Source organism: Hemicordylus capensis, chromosome 5, assembly GCF_027244095.1.
Source record: "Hemicordylus capensis ecotype Gifberg chromosome 5, rHemCap1.1.pri, whole genome shotgun sequence".
Classification (NCBI taxonomy): domain Eukaryota; kingdom Metazoa; phylum Chordata; class Lepidosauria; order Squamata; family Cordylidae; genus Hemicordylus; species Hemicordylus capensis.
In genome coordinates, this window is record NC_069661.1 from 196,031,337 (window position 1) to 196,049,217 (window position 17,881).

Genomic DNA, 17,881 nt, shown 5'->3' on the forward strand with positions numbered 1-17,881 from the left:
AAACTTCTTTATGTTAATTGTTGCTGAGAGAATTGGCTTTAACAGGGGAATTTTTGCTGAACTAGAAATTCAGCAGAAATTCCACTTCTTATTCCCATGGAGTGTTCAGAGTTTTAAGCTGAGTGTCAGAGGGGCAGATAGTTTTAGAAAAACAGATCTGCCAACCACTACCTGCCTTGTTGCTTTTTTATTCCAAAAGCAAGTAGGCTGGGTAAATGCTAATAATTAGATCTGTTGAACATAGCTTTGGCTGAAGTACTAAACATATTAATGCTAATAATTAGAAATGCTTACTATAGCATTGGCCAAAGTGAACTCATGGAACATCAAGAGGGTGTTTATAAGATTATTTAATGCAGATTAGTTAACTTTCACCATTCTATTTGCATGCCTTGGATTTCCAAGCATGTTGAAAAATTAAGTTTCTTTCAAAAAGTGTTCAAAAGAGGGGGAGGTGACTGTAATTCTAAATCCAGCAACTGTGAGATTATATCAGAACTTTTTTTTAAAAAAAGGACTAATAGTGCAATCCTTTATTTGTTTAATGAAAGGTAAGTCCGATTGTATTTAATGTGGCCTGTTCCCAGGTACCATGCATAGGACTGTAGCTGAAGGCTAAACCTAAGGCTGCAATCCTGTGTACACTTACCTGGGAGTAAGTCCCACTAAACTTAATAGGACTTGCTTCTGAATAACCAAATATAGGACTGAGTCGCAAAATAGCATGATGTTGTCAAGATGCTCCCATTAAAAGACTAGAAGAACTTCCAGCTTTCCTGTACTTTAAACTGATCCTGATAATTTCAAGTCAAAATGTGCTTTGAGTTCATAAAGCTGTACTTTTCAGAAGGGGGTTCTGATTCAGAGTCACACTTTGGCTATGGAAATGGCATTCAGCAATAAAACTATTTGGCTGCCTTTATTCTATATTCTTATTAGAAGGAATGAAATAATGCAATCCTGAGATAGTTCCCTTAGAGTTCATTTGAAGAACTAGAATCGTCCTTACAGTGGACCCTGGCACAAGGTTCCCAGAGTGCAGGAACATCACAGGACAGAGACAAATGTCCCAGAAGGTATTAGGGAAGTGCAGTGAAGGGCAGCATTTTATGCTTCTGAGAACTATGTTTCACAGAAATCTATCATGTATCCTTAAACTCACTCTGCCACGTTTCCAATTACAGAGCAAGAACTATAACCTAGGCTAAGAATAGAACTGAGAAGGTAAACGTTGTCTGTAAAAATAGCTAGTTCATGGGGTAAAAGCAAAAGAAGTTTGCTTTTCTAGTTATCATTTTAATGTCCTATATCCATTTCTATGTTTTAAGGTGTTTGCAATGGTGATCCAGTTGATGACCTGAAAATGCAAAATAGAACAATCATTACAAATATGGAAGAAATTGAGGCTTTTATTAGGAGTTGGGAAATTGAGAAATCTGTTGATGTAACAACAAGGAGACCTGTTAGAAACTGCACAGAAGATAACTGTACATATTGTATGGAGCTCTTACACAGATGGGCATTTGCCCCCTGCCACAAAAAAGTAAGTACAAAGCAGTGCGTAATCATATGTCCATAAGGTCAAATGCAGCAACTGAGAGTATTCTTGAAACAAAGCATAAGTGAAATATGCATTTCAGTGAGGAGAGCTGGTCTTACGGCAGCAAGCATGACTTGTCCCTTTAGCTAAGCAGGGTCTGCCCTGGTTGCATATGAATGGGAGACTTGATGTATGAGCACTGTGAGATATTCCTCTTAGGGGATGGAGCCGCTCTGGGAAGAGCAGAAGGTTCCAAGTTCCCTCCCTGGTGTCTCCAAGATAGGGCTGAGAGAGATTCCTGCCTGCAACCTTGGAGAAGCCTCTGCCAGTCTGTGTAGACAATACTGAGCTAGGCGGACCAATGGTCTGACTCAGTATATGGCAGCTTCCTATGTTCCTATGCATGCAGGTGGTATTATTCTAATAGTTTCATCCACGGAGGATTTGCTTTTAGAAATAGAAAAACATTGTTTTTTTAAAGCTATATCTGGTTATAATTGGGTTAAAAAAACAAGCCAGAAATATTAGATCTAGGACTGTTTAATGATACACACACAAGGGATTAAACAAATACGCCATTATAACTGGAAGGGAAAATATATTATTTGGGAGGTTACAAGTGGAGCATACAACAAAACGTTGCCATGTATCCCCACTGCCTAACAGGAGTGTCCCTGCTCAGGTCTCTAGACAGCCTGGTGCAGGACACCTTGTAGTTGAAGGTGCTGGTTGATATGGTGGGGGTGGGGACAAAGGCAAAAAATGGGGGAGGGGTGGAGATTGAGGAGGATTTAGCCTGCTCAAGCAACTAACAGATTATAGTGAGTATCCTGGTGTGGGGGATGTGCTCTGTCTCCTCCTTACCTATACACAAAAGTTTCAGGAGGGAGGGAATTAGGACACCTTTCCCATTCCCAGACTCCCCACCACCACGCCACACAGATACCCATTATAAAGCTCAGGTTTGAGGCTAACCACAAACTCTAACTCTTACATTCTAGCAACATATATAATTCCACCCCCAGACCCAAGCAGCGCCCTTATTGCTCCAGATTTTTACTAGACCTTTAGTAAGAGCAATATAATATTACTGAGATTAGCAGCATTAAACTATGGGGTTTCTTATGACAAGAAACCTGCCAGCAGCTCTGCCTAAGGACATTAAGGACATCATTCATTCTTTAAGGACATCACTTGTTCTTAGTTATGAGGATTGATTCACACATGCATTTTTTAAACACAGTATTAATACTTGTGCCCCCGCACCCAAAGTATGGATATGTTGAATTGTGAATGTTTTGGTCCAAACCATCCAAATGGTTGAATGAGGTAATAGTTCAGTTTGGATGGAGGATGGATCCATAGCTCAGTAGTAGAGCAAATACTCTGTAGGGTTAGGAAAGACCCCTGTCTGAAACTGTGGAGAGCTGGACAATAGCTAGCTAGAAAGACCAGTAGTCTGATTCAGTAGCAGCCAGCTTCATTTGTTCATAAGCTACTCTTTGATTTTGACTGTGTACACCAACAAACCCTGCACAAAGAAAAATGATGCGCTTTTCCCAAAAATGATTGGTTCTCTGTCAAGAATAGAGAACTGATAATGAATGTTGATAGATCAGTCTAAATTATTGCTTTTACCCTAGGTTTCACCTCAAGACTTTTGTGAGAAAATGTGGATCAACAATACTTATTTTTGGAATTATGAATGCGATGCTCTTTCTGCCTATGTAGCATTGTGCAACAAGCATAATATCTGCATTAAATGGAGAACACCAGATTACTGCTGTAAGTATAGTATAGTCTTATACTGTCAGGTGATAGTAATTTATTTATTTATTTATTTATTCATTCATTCATTCATTCATTCATCTTTTTTTAAAACTACCTGATATGTGCTTCTGTAGGTGGTGTACAAAATTATATACACAGTATAAAGCAGAGTAAAAACAGTTAAAATGTCACAAAGTAATCTCATAAGATAAAAACAAATTAAACAGTTTAAAATTAATTTTAGTTAAGAGCCTGATAAAACAGGTGTATCGTGAAGGTCTTTCTAAAAGCAAATGGAGAAGATGCTCTTATTTCAATAGGGATCATATTCCAAAGTCCCAAGGCAGCCACAGAGAAGGCCCAGTCCCAAATGAGCCGGCAGCAACCGTAACTGGACCTCTCAAGAAGATCTTAATAGGCAACAGGTTTCATGACAAAGAAGGCGCTTTCTTAAATACCCTGGACCCAAGCCATTGAGGGCTTTATAGATAATATTTGTATTGTGCTAGGAAACATATCGGCAGCCAGTGCAGTTGTTATAAAATGTTATATGGTCCCTTTGTGTTATCCCAGAGACCACTGTGGCTGCTACATTCTGTACCAATTGTAGTTTATGAACTACATATAAAGGCAGCCCCACATAGAGTGTGTTACAGTAGTCAAGCCTGGAGGTTTACCAGCATATGCACCACTGTTTTAAGGTCATTTACCTCCATAAATGGACATAGCCGATAAGAAGTGCTCCTGGCCATTGCATCAGGCGGAGAAACCAGAGATTTTTGGATCCAGGGGCACTCCCAAGCTACATATCTGATCTTTCAGGGGGAGTGTGAGAACAGAACATGCAGATCTAAACCATCTCTTGGTTCCTGAACCCCCACAGTCAGTACCTTCATCTTATTTGGATAAAACTTCAGTTTGTTATCCCTCATCGAGCCCATTACTGCCTCCAGGCAGGTATTGAGGGAAGTTGTGCCATTTTATGATGACGTCGATATGGAGAAATAGATCTAGGTGTCATCAGCATATTGATAATACCCTGCACCATTCTTCCTCATGATCTCTCCTCCCAGTGATTTCATGTAGATGTTAAAGAGCATTGGAGACAGTATGGAACCTAGTGGAACTCTATACTTCTCACTTTGCAGAGTAGCATTTTCCAAGCGACACCATCTGGAATCTACTAGAGAGGTAGGAATGGAATCACTGTAAAACATTGCCACCTAATCCCACCTCCCTCAGGCAACCCAGAAGATTGCTTTGGTCAATGGTATTGATCAATGGTATCGAAAGCCACTGAGAGATCCAAAAGAGCAGAATTAAACTCCCTCTGTTGATATCCAATTGGAGATCATCCATCAATGCACTCTCAACCCCACAGCCCACACAAAAGCCAGTTTGAAATGGGTCTAGATAATCTGCATCATCCAATAATGCCTGGAGCTGAGAGGTCACCAACCACTCAATCAACTTGCCCAATCATGAAAGATTTGAAACGGGTCTGTAATTAGCTAACTCTGTGAGATCTGATGCAGGTTTCTTCAATAAAATCTAATAATAGGCTTCTGAAGGATGCAATCTGCCCTCCCTTAGAGAAGCATTTATAATATTTACCAGACCCTCTATTTATTTATTTATTCTATTTCTATACTGCCCTTCCAAAAATGGCTCAGGGCGGTTTACACAGAGAAATAATAAATAAATAAGATGTATCCCTTTCCCCAAAGGGCTCACAATCTAAAAGAAACATAAGATAGACACCAGCAACAGTAACTGAAGGTACTGTACTGGGGGTGGATAGGGCCAGTTAATATGACAGTTAACAATATGTAATATCTTTATTAATAATATTAATAATATGAAATGAAGTCCCCCAACAACCTGGGCCACTCAAATGCCAACTTCGCAACCAGGTCCATCAGCTCAGTTAGGGACTCAGTTGGGCAACTGGGTGATCGGTACACTAGCAGAAGTCCCAGTCTATCCTAGTTCCCTAGACTTAGGTACACACATTCAGTATAGGCCAATACTATGACAGGGATCCTGGCAAGGGAGATGGTATTCTTATAGACCACAGCCACCTCACCTCCCTGCCCACATCCCCTCAGCTGCTCCACCACGGAGTAATCTACTGGGAGAAGCTGGGACCAAACCGGACCACCAGCGTCTCCCAACCATAGACTGAGTGCCATTTACCACCACTCCTTCTTTTACACAGTTACTCCCTTTTTAAAAATTGGGGCAGAAACAAAATCAAATAAAAATACAACCTTGGAGGCTAATAAACATGTTATAATTTATTAGAACTGACATTGAAATGGTCCTGGCACACCAACAACATGGATTTCTCACTGAACACCTTTTCACGGAATCTGCCCAAGCTTTCCATCGCTGTTTTTCTGTAGTCCCCTCCTCCGCCCCCCGGTGTGCTTTTTATTGTGCTCTTGCACAGTGGTACTATGCACTACATGTTCCTTCTGGATTTTTCAAAATCACGGTTGGTTGGGTCAGATTACTGCAGAAAACCTCACTCTCAATACTCAAAATGACAGGGCCTCAAAAAAAGACAGCAGCGACTATGTCCTAGCAAAGCCATGGTTGTCTGCAGGACCTTTTCTGGGTGGGCAAGCTCCTGCTGGTGGCCCCCCTCCTCTTTTGTAAATGGGTGTGCACGCACTAGCACGCACACACCCCAAACATGCCCTTGCATCAATGTTAGACACAGGGAGTTGTGGCCAGTATTGTAAAGAGGGTTGCTGCTCCCCTTTCCTGATCCTTGCCAGTAAACACTTGGTTCAAGTACTTGCTAGGGGTTACTTTCTCTGCATCAGAGAGGCAGAGCACGAAGCTCCCAGTCAGCAGTGAATCTAATGCCAGTATCGTTGAAAGGAGTAGCTTCGCCTGCCCCCCACCTTTTCCCAGTCCTCGCCAGTCAATGCTTTGTTCAGCACTGACTGACTGCTTGAACGAAGTGCTGACTGATGAGGATCGGGAAATGGGGAAAGCCAATACTGATTGTCTGAATCTGTGGAAAGGGTAACTCCCCCCACTGTGGACACTCATGAGCAGGACCAGCATGGCTGCTGCCTGTTTTGGGGCATGTGGCCAAATTGGAATTCCAGCCTTGATTTCAGCTACATATGAGCAGATTTCAGCCCCACACAGATGTGTGACTTGTAATCACTTTTTTGTGTGAATGGAATGGTAATTTTTTTTAGGAGACATCCCCATTTTAGTCTTACTTTCTCCTTTTGGCAAATCTTGCAGCTAAAACCTTAACTGAATTATATCAAGAGTAATTGGAACTTGGTAACTTGGTATAAGCCAAGCTGGCAAGGGTCAAGAGAACAAGTTGAACTAATATGTAGATATGTAGTTGAACTGATCATTTGGAGCTATGCTGTGCAACATATTGCATTTGTTTTAGCTTCTCTTGCTGCTTTCTCCTGCTCTTTTTTCCTCAATGAACATAAAGAAATATTGGCAATGTCTAATTTTCTCTGCATTTGTGATATGTAGCACTTAGTTGTCCTGATGGGAAGGAGTACCAGCCTTGTGTGCAACCCTGTGCTGCTAAAACATGCCTAAATAAGTGGTTCTATGAAGAATCACCATGCTCCTACTTACGGGAAGACTGTGTTTGCAAAAATGGGACTATTCTCCATAGAACGAACTCTGACCTCTGCATTCCAGAAGAAAAATGTGGTGAGTAAACTTATTGCTATGTAAATACATATATTTTTCATTAGGCCATGCATACTTGCTTTCTGGTGGGGCTGGGAGGCATGGTTTTCCTCTGTGTCTATACATAATTAAATTAAAGTATGACATTGATAGGTATCCCAGAGTATCTCCAGTTTCTTTATTCCATTATGAGTGCAGCCAGAAAAGCTGCTTTCTGTTTGCTGACTGCAAAATCATTGTGTCTTATTTAGAACTTGCAACAGCCTTATGGGTATGGTGAGAGATCTTCAGTGTACTTCATGATGTACTGTCCATGATCCTTTCAAAGTGGTGGCTTCATAATTTCTACAGATCAGGATGAAACATATTACGTACTTGCAAACTAATGGAAACAGCCATAAGATGGCCCAATATGATTATTGCTATCTCACTGTTGCCATTTCATGGGGAGTAGATATTGTTCAGTTCAAATTTTATTGAGTTTTAACAATAATAATTACCATAACAATCATCACAATCATAATGAACACAAATTGACTTCCCGCGCACCTCTTTTCGTGATACTAACTATATATTTTACCCTTATAGTAATATTAATTAAACACAAATACAAATTTAAACCTTCCACCACCATTAATCAGCCCAACCTGCATTTCAGATTTCAAATCCTGCTGTAAGATCCATAGTAGGGAAATAATTCTTTAAATAAACCAAAAAGGGTTTCCAGTCTTCCTTGAAACGTTCTAAACTTTGGTCTCTAATCAGTGTTGTAAGTTTTGCCATTTCCGCATATTCTAAAGTTTTTATCAGCCAATCTTCTTTTGAAGGCAGTTCATTAGTCTTCCATTTCTGTGCATATAATATTCTGGCCGCCGTAGAAGCATACATAAAAAAAGTTAAATTATTTGTAGAAATTGCTCCTTGTGTTATTCCTAGCAGGAAGGATTCTGGCTTCTTAGGAAATGTCAGTTTAAGTATCTTCTTCAATTCATTGTATATCATGTCCCAATAAGCCTTAGCCCTCCCACAGGTCCACCACATATGAAAAAAAGTACCTTCAACATGCCCACACTTCCAACATTTGTTTGAAACATTTTTATACATCAGTGCCAATTTTTTAGGCGTTAAATACCATCTATACATCATTTTGTAATAGTTTTCCTTCAAAGCATAACAAGCAGTAAATTTCAAATCATTTTTCCATAACTTCTCCCATGCTGCCATTTCTATATTATGTCCAACATCTTGAGCCCATGGGAGTAGATATTGTTAGTGCAGCATAATGTCATTTGTGTTGCGTATCTTCTATTTCTACTGCCTGATTTATTGAAATAACCCAGGTTTGTGTTTGTATTACAATGAATGTTACACAAAATAATAGCTTTAGTTCTTAACTTTTCTTGAGAAAATAAAAGACAGCCTTTGAGAGGCAGAATACAATATGCTGGCGACAACGGAGATGGTCATTGTTCTCCACCCCTGCTTGTAAGCTTCAAGAGGCATTCAGCAATCATTTGCTGGAAAGAGAATGCTGGACTAAATGGAATATGGACTTGACCCAGCAGGGCAATTCTTAATGTTACATAAGAACAATCAGTATCATTTTTTTCCTTTGCATTGTGAAGCAATCAGTGATCTATGATAAAAACATTGATATGCAAACACTCCTAGTCAGGAAGACAGGTTGTTCTATTTTGAACAACCTGTTCAAAATAGAGGAGAGCTGGTCTTGTGGTAGCAAGCATGACTTGTCCCCTTAGCTAAGCAGGGTCTGCCCTGGTTGCATATGAATGGGAGACTTGATGTGTGAGCACTGCAAGATATTCCCCTCAGGGGGATGAAGCCACTCTGGGAAGAGCAGAAGGTTTCAAGTTCCCTCCCTGGCTTCTCCAAGATAGGGCTGAGAGAGATTCCTGCCTGCAACCTTGGAGAAGCCGCTGCCAATCTGTGAAGACAATACTGAGCTAGATAGACCAATGGTCTGACTCTGTATATGGCAGTTTCCTATGTTCCCTATGTTCCTATGAACATGGAGTTTGTATTTATCAGATTGCTTAAGTTCCACAGGTTTTCAAACAACAGCCTCCCAGAGCCAGGAAAAATGCAAACCCTTTAATTTAATAATGAGTATATTAAATCACATTCATTCCTTGGTACTGTATGTCTAAGCAGATATGGATTTATAGTACATTATGGGAACATATCAGTTTTTGCTAGAGATCTGAGAGTTGTTATGATGTTTGACATTCACAGCCTGTACAGATAATGAAGGGCAGCCCCACTCTGCTGGAGAGGTTTGGAATGGCTCCAACAAAGGATGCTGTATGTACAAATGTTTGGAGAATGGGAGCATTGTTGCTATAGAGCCTGAATGCCATGAAGAGCCGCCTCTGAGATGTGAGCGAGAAGGTGAAGTGATTATTCATGTTATTGAAGAGCGGGCCTGCTGTCCAAAGAAAGTCTGTGGTAGGTGTCCAGCAAAACATACTTTCCACAATAGTAATGTGTATGAGGTGTTGTAAGATTTAGTTGAGATAAATCTATCTGTGTGAAGGGTACAGTGGATACTTAGCTGAAATATTTGGCACATTACTTATGGTTAGTCAATGTTCAAGGGGGAAAATAGCATATCCCTATAATGGTTTTGAGCCCTGCTGCAGACAGAAGCCTTACAAAGACTTAACACTGAGTCAGGAGAATGTCAGGTTTACTATTCTGCTGAGCAATGGGTGGGAACAAGAATTTAGGATACGGAGCATCGATCTAGCCATACCCCTTATGGGGATTGGCTGATCAGAGAGGTGGGGTTTATTAAAACCTGAATATCACCTCAGTGAAGGTGTAGTTAGCCAGCAGAAAAGGCTGTTGCTGTAACTCTTCTTCTCAAAAGTCCTATGGATGCTGAAAAAAAGGAGATTGGCAGAAATATGCTCGCATTCAAATTCATCTCTGGGAAACAAATTGGGATTTCAGAGGTACCCAAATGAACAATCTGATCTTTGGGCTTCTGGCTTCATGCTGAGCTGCCAGTAATAGAAAAGGCTGTATTTTGTACAGTATTTCATTATTCTCCACTGCAACTTCAAGCTTATCTGTCGCCATTCTTAATGTAAATTGTGAAACAGTCATTTCAGTCATACTCTATGAGTGGAAACCAAACCATCCCCATTCCCATCATTTTGGTGGTTGACTATTGGGCTAGAAAGTAAGTCAGTATAATTTGCTTATTCCTGACTGTTGGTTTTCCTGACAGCGTAATGCGGGTAGTGCTGCTGCTTGTGTCTAAAACAACACCTGCGCTGTTGTAAAACAGCCCTTTTGCACTATATCTTAAAATTGCACAACTGCACGATTTTAAGTAGTAATGCAATAAGGCTGTTCTGCAACAGTGCAGGTGGTGTTTTTTGAGACCCGTGGCAGCACAGGCAGTTCTAAACAGCCTGAGTTATGCTGTGCAACATGTCAACCACTGAACACATGCAAAAAAAAAAAAGGTAAATATATAGTTTCATTTTTATATGAAGCTTCTTTCCTTATAGAGATGGATTACAAAGAAAGCATCTAGTCTACTTCCTGAAGTTATGACCAACTGCTTCAGCCAGTAATATTCATTTGCATGAGAATATTGAACAGTCTGCATTGATTAATTCCATCCTTTTAAAATTATTATTTTAGAATGCAACATGTCTGTATGTGACCCTGTTACTCCAACATGCAAAAGTGCTGAAAAGTTGGTAGTGGGTTATAGTCCTTATTCCTGCTGTCCTCAATACCGATGTGGTAAGTGATTAATTGAAATAACCAGATTAGGAAGAGTATTCATCTAGATGAATATAGCTCAAAAATAAAAGATCTGTCCATATTTTATTGTATTTTGTTTGTATTCAGAATGTGATCCATCTGCGTGCCCCAATGCTTCCCGTCCAGAGTGTAGAGAAGACCAGTTTATAGTTGAAGCAAAACAGGAGGATCCTTGCTGTTTCTCCTATTTGTGTGGTAAGAAACCTTCCCCATGTTGATAAGTCTGGGTAAGCAAGAGATTCCAGAATATCTACAACTCTGAGGAAATTTATTGGTTAGAAAAAATACCTGATATTTAGTCACCAAATGCAGGTGCTTTAAATTTTAAACAGCTCATATGCATTTAAATAATACATTTCTTCGCAGTAAACAGAGAAGTGTCCATTGGGAAACGTTGGGCCTCCAGTTCAAAGTTTATTTCAGGAAAACATGGCCTTTTATACATGCAGACTCTATTCACAATTGTCAGCATAAAGCCTATAGTTTGCCATTCTGTTTTGAAATCTTAAAAGCAAAGTATTACTTGGCCCTAAGAAATGTCTAATCCCTATTTGAAATCTGGGTAATCTATAGATCCTTGGACTCTAACTGGGAAAACTCTCCACAACTGTAAAACTGCAAGAAATTATTTGGATTTGACCCTCAAAGAAATTCTATAGTGCAATGACCTTAGAAGTGAATTAAGTGTCCCCCACTGTGGCACTTTGAAAATCAGATGTAAGCCAATGGCCCTAGAGAAAGATGAAACTCTTGTTGAATGGCTCAGCAGTTTAAATATTAAAAGAAGACTGAGAGTATGTTTGCAGATTGTGTATGACTATGCAAGGCTATGCAAATCTAAAGTTATTTTTATATTCTGCATATTAAGATTTTTTAATATCTTTCAATAAAAATATGAACAAATGAGAACAGAGATGGCCCACATAACTGCTGCTTCTCCTCTCAGGACATCAAGTAGAGAAAAAGGTGGTGGAGCGGGGAGAGAGTAGGGAGATTTAATAAGAGATTCAAGAGCAGAAAAGGTGAGCATGGAAGAAGGAAAATGGGATAGAGGAAAGAGAAAAAGAAATACCGAAGAAAAGGGACTGAGGTAGCAAATGAGTCATTGCTGAAAAAGATAGAGAAAATTATGTTATACAGAATATGGGTGAAGATTTCAGCGATGTCCTGCCGATTAGAAGTGATCTTTTCCTTAGCAAAAAGATCCAAAGTATTATTCAAAGTTAATTATGAAAATGTTGTAGCTGAGTAAGAAACTTCAGGATAGGGAAGGACAGAAATCTCAATAAAATAATTTAATCAATGAAAGGTTTGCTTAAATGAGTGCTGATTTAAGATACCTGCAAACTTGACTAATCTGGGCTGTAACCTTTATGCTATGTATTGATTTGTATCCTATTAAAAATCTACACCAGGCTGAAAAGTGGCGAAATGCTTCATTTTGTGGCAGCATAATGGAGCCCTAGAGTTTTATAATGTAAGCTTTATAATGTGAAGCCATTATAAAAAGTGGGATAAAAATCAGTCAAATCACCTGCTACATAGAGTATGTTAGCCTACGCTTGGCTATTTTCCTAGTATACTTAGAAACTTCAGCCTTAATGACTTTTTCCTAAACTGCCCTCCCACAACCAGATTACAATTACAAACTGCTTTTAAATGAAATTGACCTTATCTCTATTTCAAGGAAGTTCTGGGCTGTCATATTTCAAAAGGGAAATTCTCAGCTGATGACCACATGTCCACATCAATGAAAACTCTACACCCAAGATGGTAACATGTGGACAGGAGTTGTGTGTCTGAAAACTTGCAGTGATATATACAAGTGCTTCAGTCAGTGGTGGCTTTCAGGCACATGTTTGCCATGGTTTTTTCATTCATGTTACAGTTTTCAGTGTATAGTCATGAATGTGAAAACAGGAAAACACCTTTCCCAAGAACTGTGTGAAAGAACTGCAAAATTTCAATAGTTTCCAAAATTGGGGGCTGCTGAGATGAAAAAAAGTAAATAGGATGTTTTTCATCTCAGATGGCAGATACTTGTTTGTTGCTGCAAATTGCAGACATGTTCAGTTATTTTTAAAACTTTTCATGTGTTTGTGATGGTTATAGTGCACAAACCCAAATATTGAAAAAACAGGCAAGAAACCCATTTAAAGCATTTTAAACCTTTTACTTACTCTATTTCCCTCTGCAGTTTGTGAATCCTGTATTGAACCTATTCCATTATGTAACGAAGGGGAAATTCTCACTGTAGATCTTAGTACTACACACTACTGTTGCCCTCATTACCACTGTGGTAAGTTTTGCTTTGTTAATATAACTTAATATATATATAGTCCAGAAGGCATTGCACAGGTGTTCTGGGAGGAATTTCCAAGCATAACGGGCAGTAAGGGAGAAAGCAGGGCTGTCCTTAGGGCATGGCAAGCAGGGAGACCGCCCCGGGCCCTGCTCTTTGAACCCCTATTAGAATTAACTGGAAGGGGGCCCCACACTGGCTGATTTGCCCCAGGCCCCGTACCCTGCCAGGCTCTCTAAGGACGGCCCTGGGAGAAAGGGTGGGAAAATGCCTCTTGAGACATCTCTGTTGTTTCTCCCGTACTGCCCCTTATGGTTGGAACTGCTTCCTGGAACCCTTGCACGAGACTTCCTTTTTTATTTCCTTCAAAGCTCTTCTTAAAATCCACCTTTCTGTGAAGCCCTTGGCACAATCCTTAGTCCTCATTCCCTATTGTAACCAAGCTCAAGAATGTGTAACTGAAACATTAGCATACAGAGGCATCACTCTAATTGAACAAGGTGGGATCAAGGTCCCTGAACAAGGGCACTGCATGTGGAGTATGTGATATTATTTGCATAGGAGCAAGAGAAAGGGTGTGTGCCGAAGGTTGTGTTTTTCACTATGCCCTTACTGTACTTCTGGAGCAAAGACTTGTGGGGGTGGGAGAAGAAGAAGGTGGGGATCAGAGTTCCATCCTTGTTAAAAGGCCCACTTCAAACTTGTTAGCATATTCTTTCCTAGCTTACCCCTCCCCCACCAAATCAATTTCCCTCTATTATCTATATTGTAAACATCTCAGGGCAAAGACCTGTCCTCTCATTCTTTGTAAAGCATCAGGTAGATCTATATAAATAATACAGAATAATACTAAATAATAATATTATCTTGGAATTGATTAAGATTACTGCTCTTTTCTTATCATTTAACAATTATTGCAGTTGCCATGTGGTGGGTTCAGTGTGGGACCCAGTTGTGTTACTATTTTTTATTTATGTTCTCAAAAATGAATATATTGGCAGTAGTAGGAAAAGGACCATGGATAGACAACTTTGTATTAAAGAAATTAACATATGCTAGCTATATGTCTCAGACTCATCTGATAACTAGGTTTTTCATTAGCATAATTATGGATTCAATTTATGAGCCATCTTTTCTCCAGAGTTCAAGTAGTGTTTTAGTGACAACCCTACCTAGTAGATAAGACTGAGTAATATTGACTTCTGCAAAGCTACTCAGTGAACTGCAAAGCAGGACTTTGAACCTAGTTTTTCAGCATGAAAACTCTATCCATTCACCACATTCCCTCCCTTATTCATTCATACTACATACCTCATAAAAACCATGGCCAAGATCTAAAGAGCCATATTACCCCTTCCATCCAGTGGAGAGGCTCAAACCGCAGCATCCTATGCCATATAGCAAACTGCTTTTGAAAGGGAGAAGTCTGTCAAGGTTTAGGTGAGCGGCAGTGGGAGGGGTGGAAATTGTTTGCTGATCTAGAAATAAGGTTAAAAATCTCACTGGACTGGACATGCCCAAATCCTTAAACACACCTAACTTAAAAAAAAAAAAATTCTGGCCCATGTAAACTAAATAAGTAATAATATTACCCATACAAATCTTGTGTGGATTAAACTTAACTGAGGGATTATGGTAATAACTGTTTCCATCCCATTGATTCTCTTCTTGTAGTCTGTGATGAGAAACTCTGTCCCTTACCTCTACTGAACTGCTCTTCTGATATGAAATTTGTGAAGAAAAGAGTACCTGGACAGTGCTGTCCAGACTGGCACTGTGGTAAATACAGTTTTGTTCTTCTCCTTTTCACTTTAATTGGCAATGTATGGCTGATGGAGTGATATGTTTGTGTTTTTTTTCATTTTCAGAATGTGACTGCAAAAATGCTACTGTACCAGCTTGTAAAGTGGTAAGAAATTTTTTTAATTGGATTTGGTTTAGTAATAAGGTTTTTTTAAAAATCCCCTCTGTTTCCTTTATGGAAACATTTTCAAATGTCTTCTGTACTACCATGGACTGCTGTAATGTGTGTTACATGGGGTCTGCCCTTTAAAAAGCATCCAGAAACCTTAAATGGAGAAAATGTAATAACCAAACTGTAATCTGGAACAGGTCATTCAGATCATATTACCCCCATGTTGTTTTCTCTCCACTGTCTACCTATTTGTTTCTGGGCTCAATCTGAGGTACTGGTTTTTATCTTTAAAGTGCTAAATAACTTGAGTCCTGAGCACTTAAAGAATTATCTTCTGCCTTGGTACCTCCCTTTCCAACAACTGAGGTCCTGCATTGGGTTCCTCTGTTGATGGAAGCATGGTGGGTGCATATGAGGACCAGGGATTTTTCAGTTATGGCAACAACCTTATGGAATGCTCTTCCCAGGGAAGCACGCTTGGCCCCATTGTACATGACATACTCACATTGATTGCCTTTGTTCACTGTTCCTTCCTTCCTTCCTTCCTTCCTTCCTTCCTTCCTTCCTTCCTTCCTTCCTGTAGCAGCTGTGGTGGGGGAGCAATTGGGAACATGGTGGAAGTTAAGGTGGGGCTTCAGTGTTTTGCCCCACCAGTCTCAGTCCGGATTAACTGCCCCTGCCCTAACTACTATTTAACAAAGAAAAGATTAAAATGCAAAAACAAATGATGTGATTAACATCATGCCTATTTCAGTTTTTAAACTTACGCCCAGAGACGTAAATTTGGGCAGGGTATACATTAAATAAATAAATAAATAAATAAATAGGTGTAAATAATCAAGCAATAACTACAGTTATCAGAAGAACACATCTTCCTAAGTCAATAAGATGACTTCTTATTGCTATAATATGTCCTGATTACTTTTTCCTGTGATGCATATAGAATACAGTCTCACTGTTTCCTTAAAAAATGCATGTGTAAATTCATGGATTCAGGTTTGAGCCTCCTACAAGGGAGAACTGAGATGCCTGCTCTGGAAGTTGGATTTCAGGTGGCCATCAAGATCAGCAAATTGTCAGTTATTTCTTTTACTGTATTTATATTTTTACTGTATGGAGCAGCGTTTGGATTATTTGCCTGGGGCACCAAAATAACTTGGGCTCACCTTTCATGGATTCCTATATAGCGGTACTATTGGACCAAAATGATTTTCTTTTAATACTGATAGAGAAGAAAGAGGTACTAACAGCAACCAAAATTGGTGTGATTCTGTTAACACTGACATAATTTCATTTGCCAACAAATTTTGAAACTTATGAGCATATTAATTATTTGTAAGAATGTAGGCTTATACTGAAAACTATATACATGTCCTGTGAAAGGTATTAAATTATGTTGACTTTTCAAATATACTGTTTTATATATATGAGCTTTCAAATATACTGTTTTTCTTCCATTTTTCTAGTTTGGTTTAAACAAAATAGTTTCTGTGACCTCAGAAATGCTTTCTAAAAATCCCTATCTATCACTATGATAAAATGTCTGTCAAATGTAAGGAATGTAGTGCATAGCACACCATACATGATATTTAAGTTAATAGGCTGAAGTTATTTGATTGAAGTATAGTAGTGACCTGATCAGAAGATAGTCTTATGGTTATTAAGATATGTTTTCTAGCAAATAATTAATAAGACCAAGGTCTTCTTTTAAAATTACAGATCCTGAATTATCTGCTAGAAAATATATCTTATTGATAGGTTCCCCAAAAAGGGGGCCCTCAAATCTAATTTTTAAAGCATGTGAAAAGGGAAAACACCCTTTGCTACTATTTAAGGGCATATTACCTGATAACATGGTTTATTTATGCCTAGTTAATGCATGTGATTAGACATATATGGATACTAATATATTTTTAATATCACAGGGAGAAGTTCAGAGAATAGATGACAGTGTTTCTAGCACATGTGGATGCCAACAATATACTTGTGGTATATATTTTTTTCTTTTCAGTATTATTTATATTTCCTCTTATACATACTTGTTTTTGCTTGAGAGTAAAACCCTGAATTCTTTATACTTCTAAAATTCTCAATGGGGCTATTCTGATGACCACAAAAATCAGGCTAGGAAGGCCTAGCCCGAGTTTTTGCAGGTTGTCAGAACCACCAGGCTCGCAGCCGAACCTGGTGGTTCTGGAGTGGCTAACCCGCTCCTGTAGCCCACCCTTCAGCCTGGGTTTGTGGAGCGAGTGCTCCGCAAACCTGGGCTATCTGCTCGTGAGTAGCCGCGGCGCGACTTAAAAGCAGCCTCCTGGCTTGGGGGTCTCCCCAGTATGCCCTGTGCACATGCAGGGCATACTGGGGCTTCCGGGGGCCGCACGGCCCCCGAGCTCCCCAGCCCCCACCGGCTCCATCTTGGAGCCGGCAATCGTGTGGGTGGCCAATCCAGCTGCCCAGGGATCCCTCCCCGCTCGTGAGCGGGGAGAGCAGGCTTAGCCCGCTCTTCCCGCTCATTTCCCCAAACTGAGTCTCACGGATCATGAGACCTGGTCCATTGAATTATTGCCTCACGAGTAAAGCATAAACATGGTGGGGTCCTGTCAAGCAACATTAACCCTTCTAGAAGAGAAATGCTTCATAACAACTAGTTTTATAACTGTAGTTCTTCAGCTATGTATAAGTTCTCAACACAGATAATTTTAATTGGCTGGATTAGGGGTGCGCGCAGAACCGATTTTCACATTTTGTTTTGAATTCGACAGTGGGTTCGTGAAGTGTTTAGGTTGAACCAACCGGCTGGTCCTGTCCATTCAATGAGCCAACTGGAACTGTTTCGAACTGTTTCAAATTTGTTAGCCCATAGGTAATA

General features: G+C 39.7%; 1 protein-coding gene across 1 annotated transcript in view; it reads left to right on the plus strand.

Moving 5' to 3' along the window:
* Window positions 1-17,881, plus strand: part of OTOGL (otogelin like) — a 137,337-nt gene that overhangs the window by 98,063 nt on the left and 21,393 nt on the right. The window contains exons 42-51 of the mRNA XM_053256233.1: window positions 1,329-1,543; window positions 3,184-3,325; window positions 6,830-7,015; window positions 9,248-9,460; window positions 10,670-10,774; window positions 10,883-10,990; window positions 12,993-13,094; window positions 14,772-14,876; window positions 14,966-15,006; window positions 16,938-17,001. Coding sequence (XP_053112208.1) covers window positions 1,329-1,543; window positions 3,184-3,325; window positions 6,830-7,015; window positions 9,248-9,460; window positions 10,670-10,774; window positions 10,883-10,990; window positions 12,993-13,094; window positions 14,772-14,876; window positions 14,966-15,006; window positions 16,938-17,001 — 1,281 coding nt within the window. The remainder of the gene's footprint in view (window positions 1-1,328; window positions 1,544-3,183; window positions 3,326-6,829; window positions 7,016-9,247; window positions 9,461-10,669; window positions 10,775-10,882; window positions 10,991-12,992; window positions 13,095-14,771; window positions 14,877-14,965; window positions 15,007-16,937; window positions 17,002-17,881) is intronic.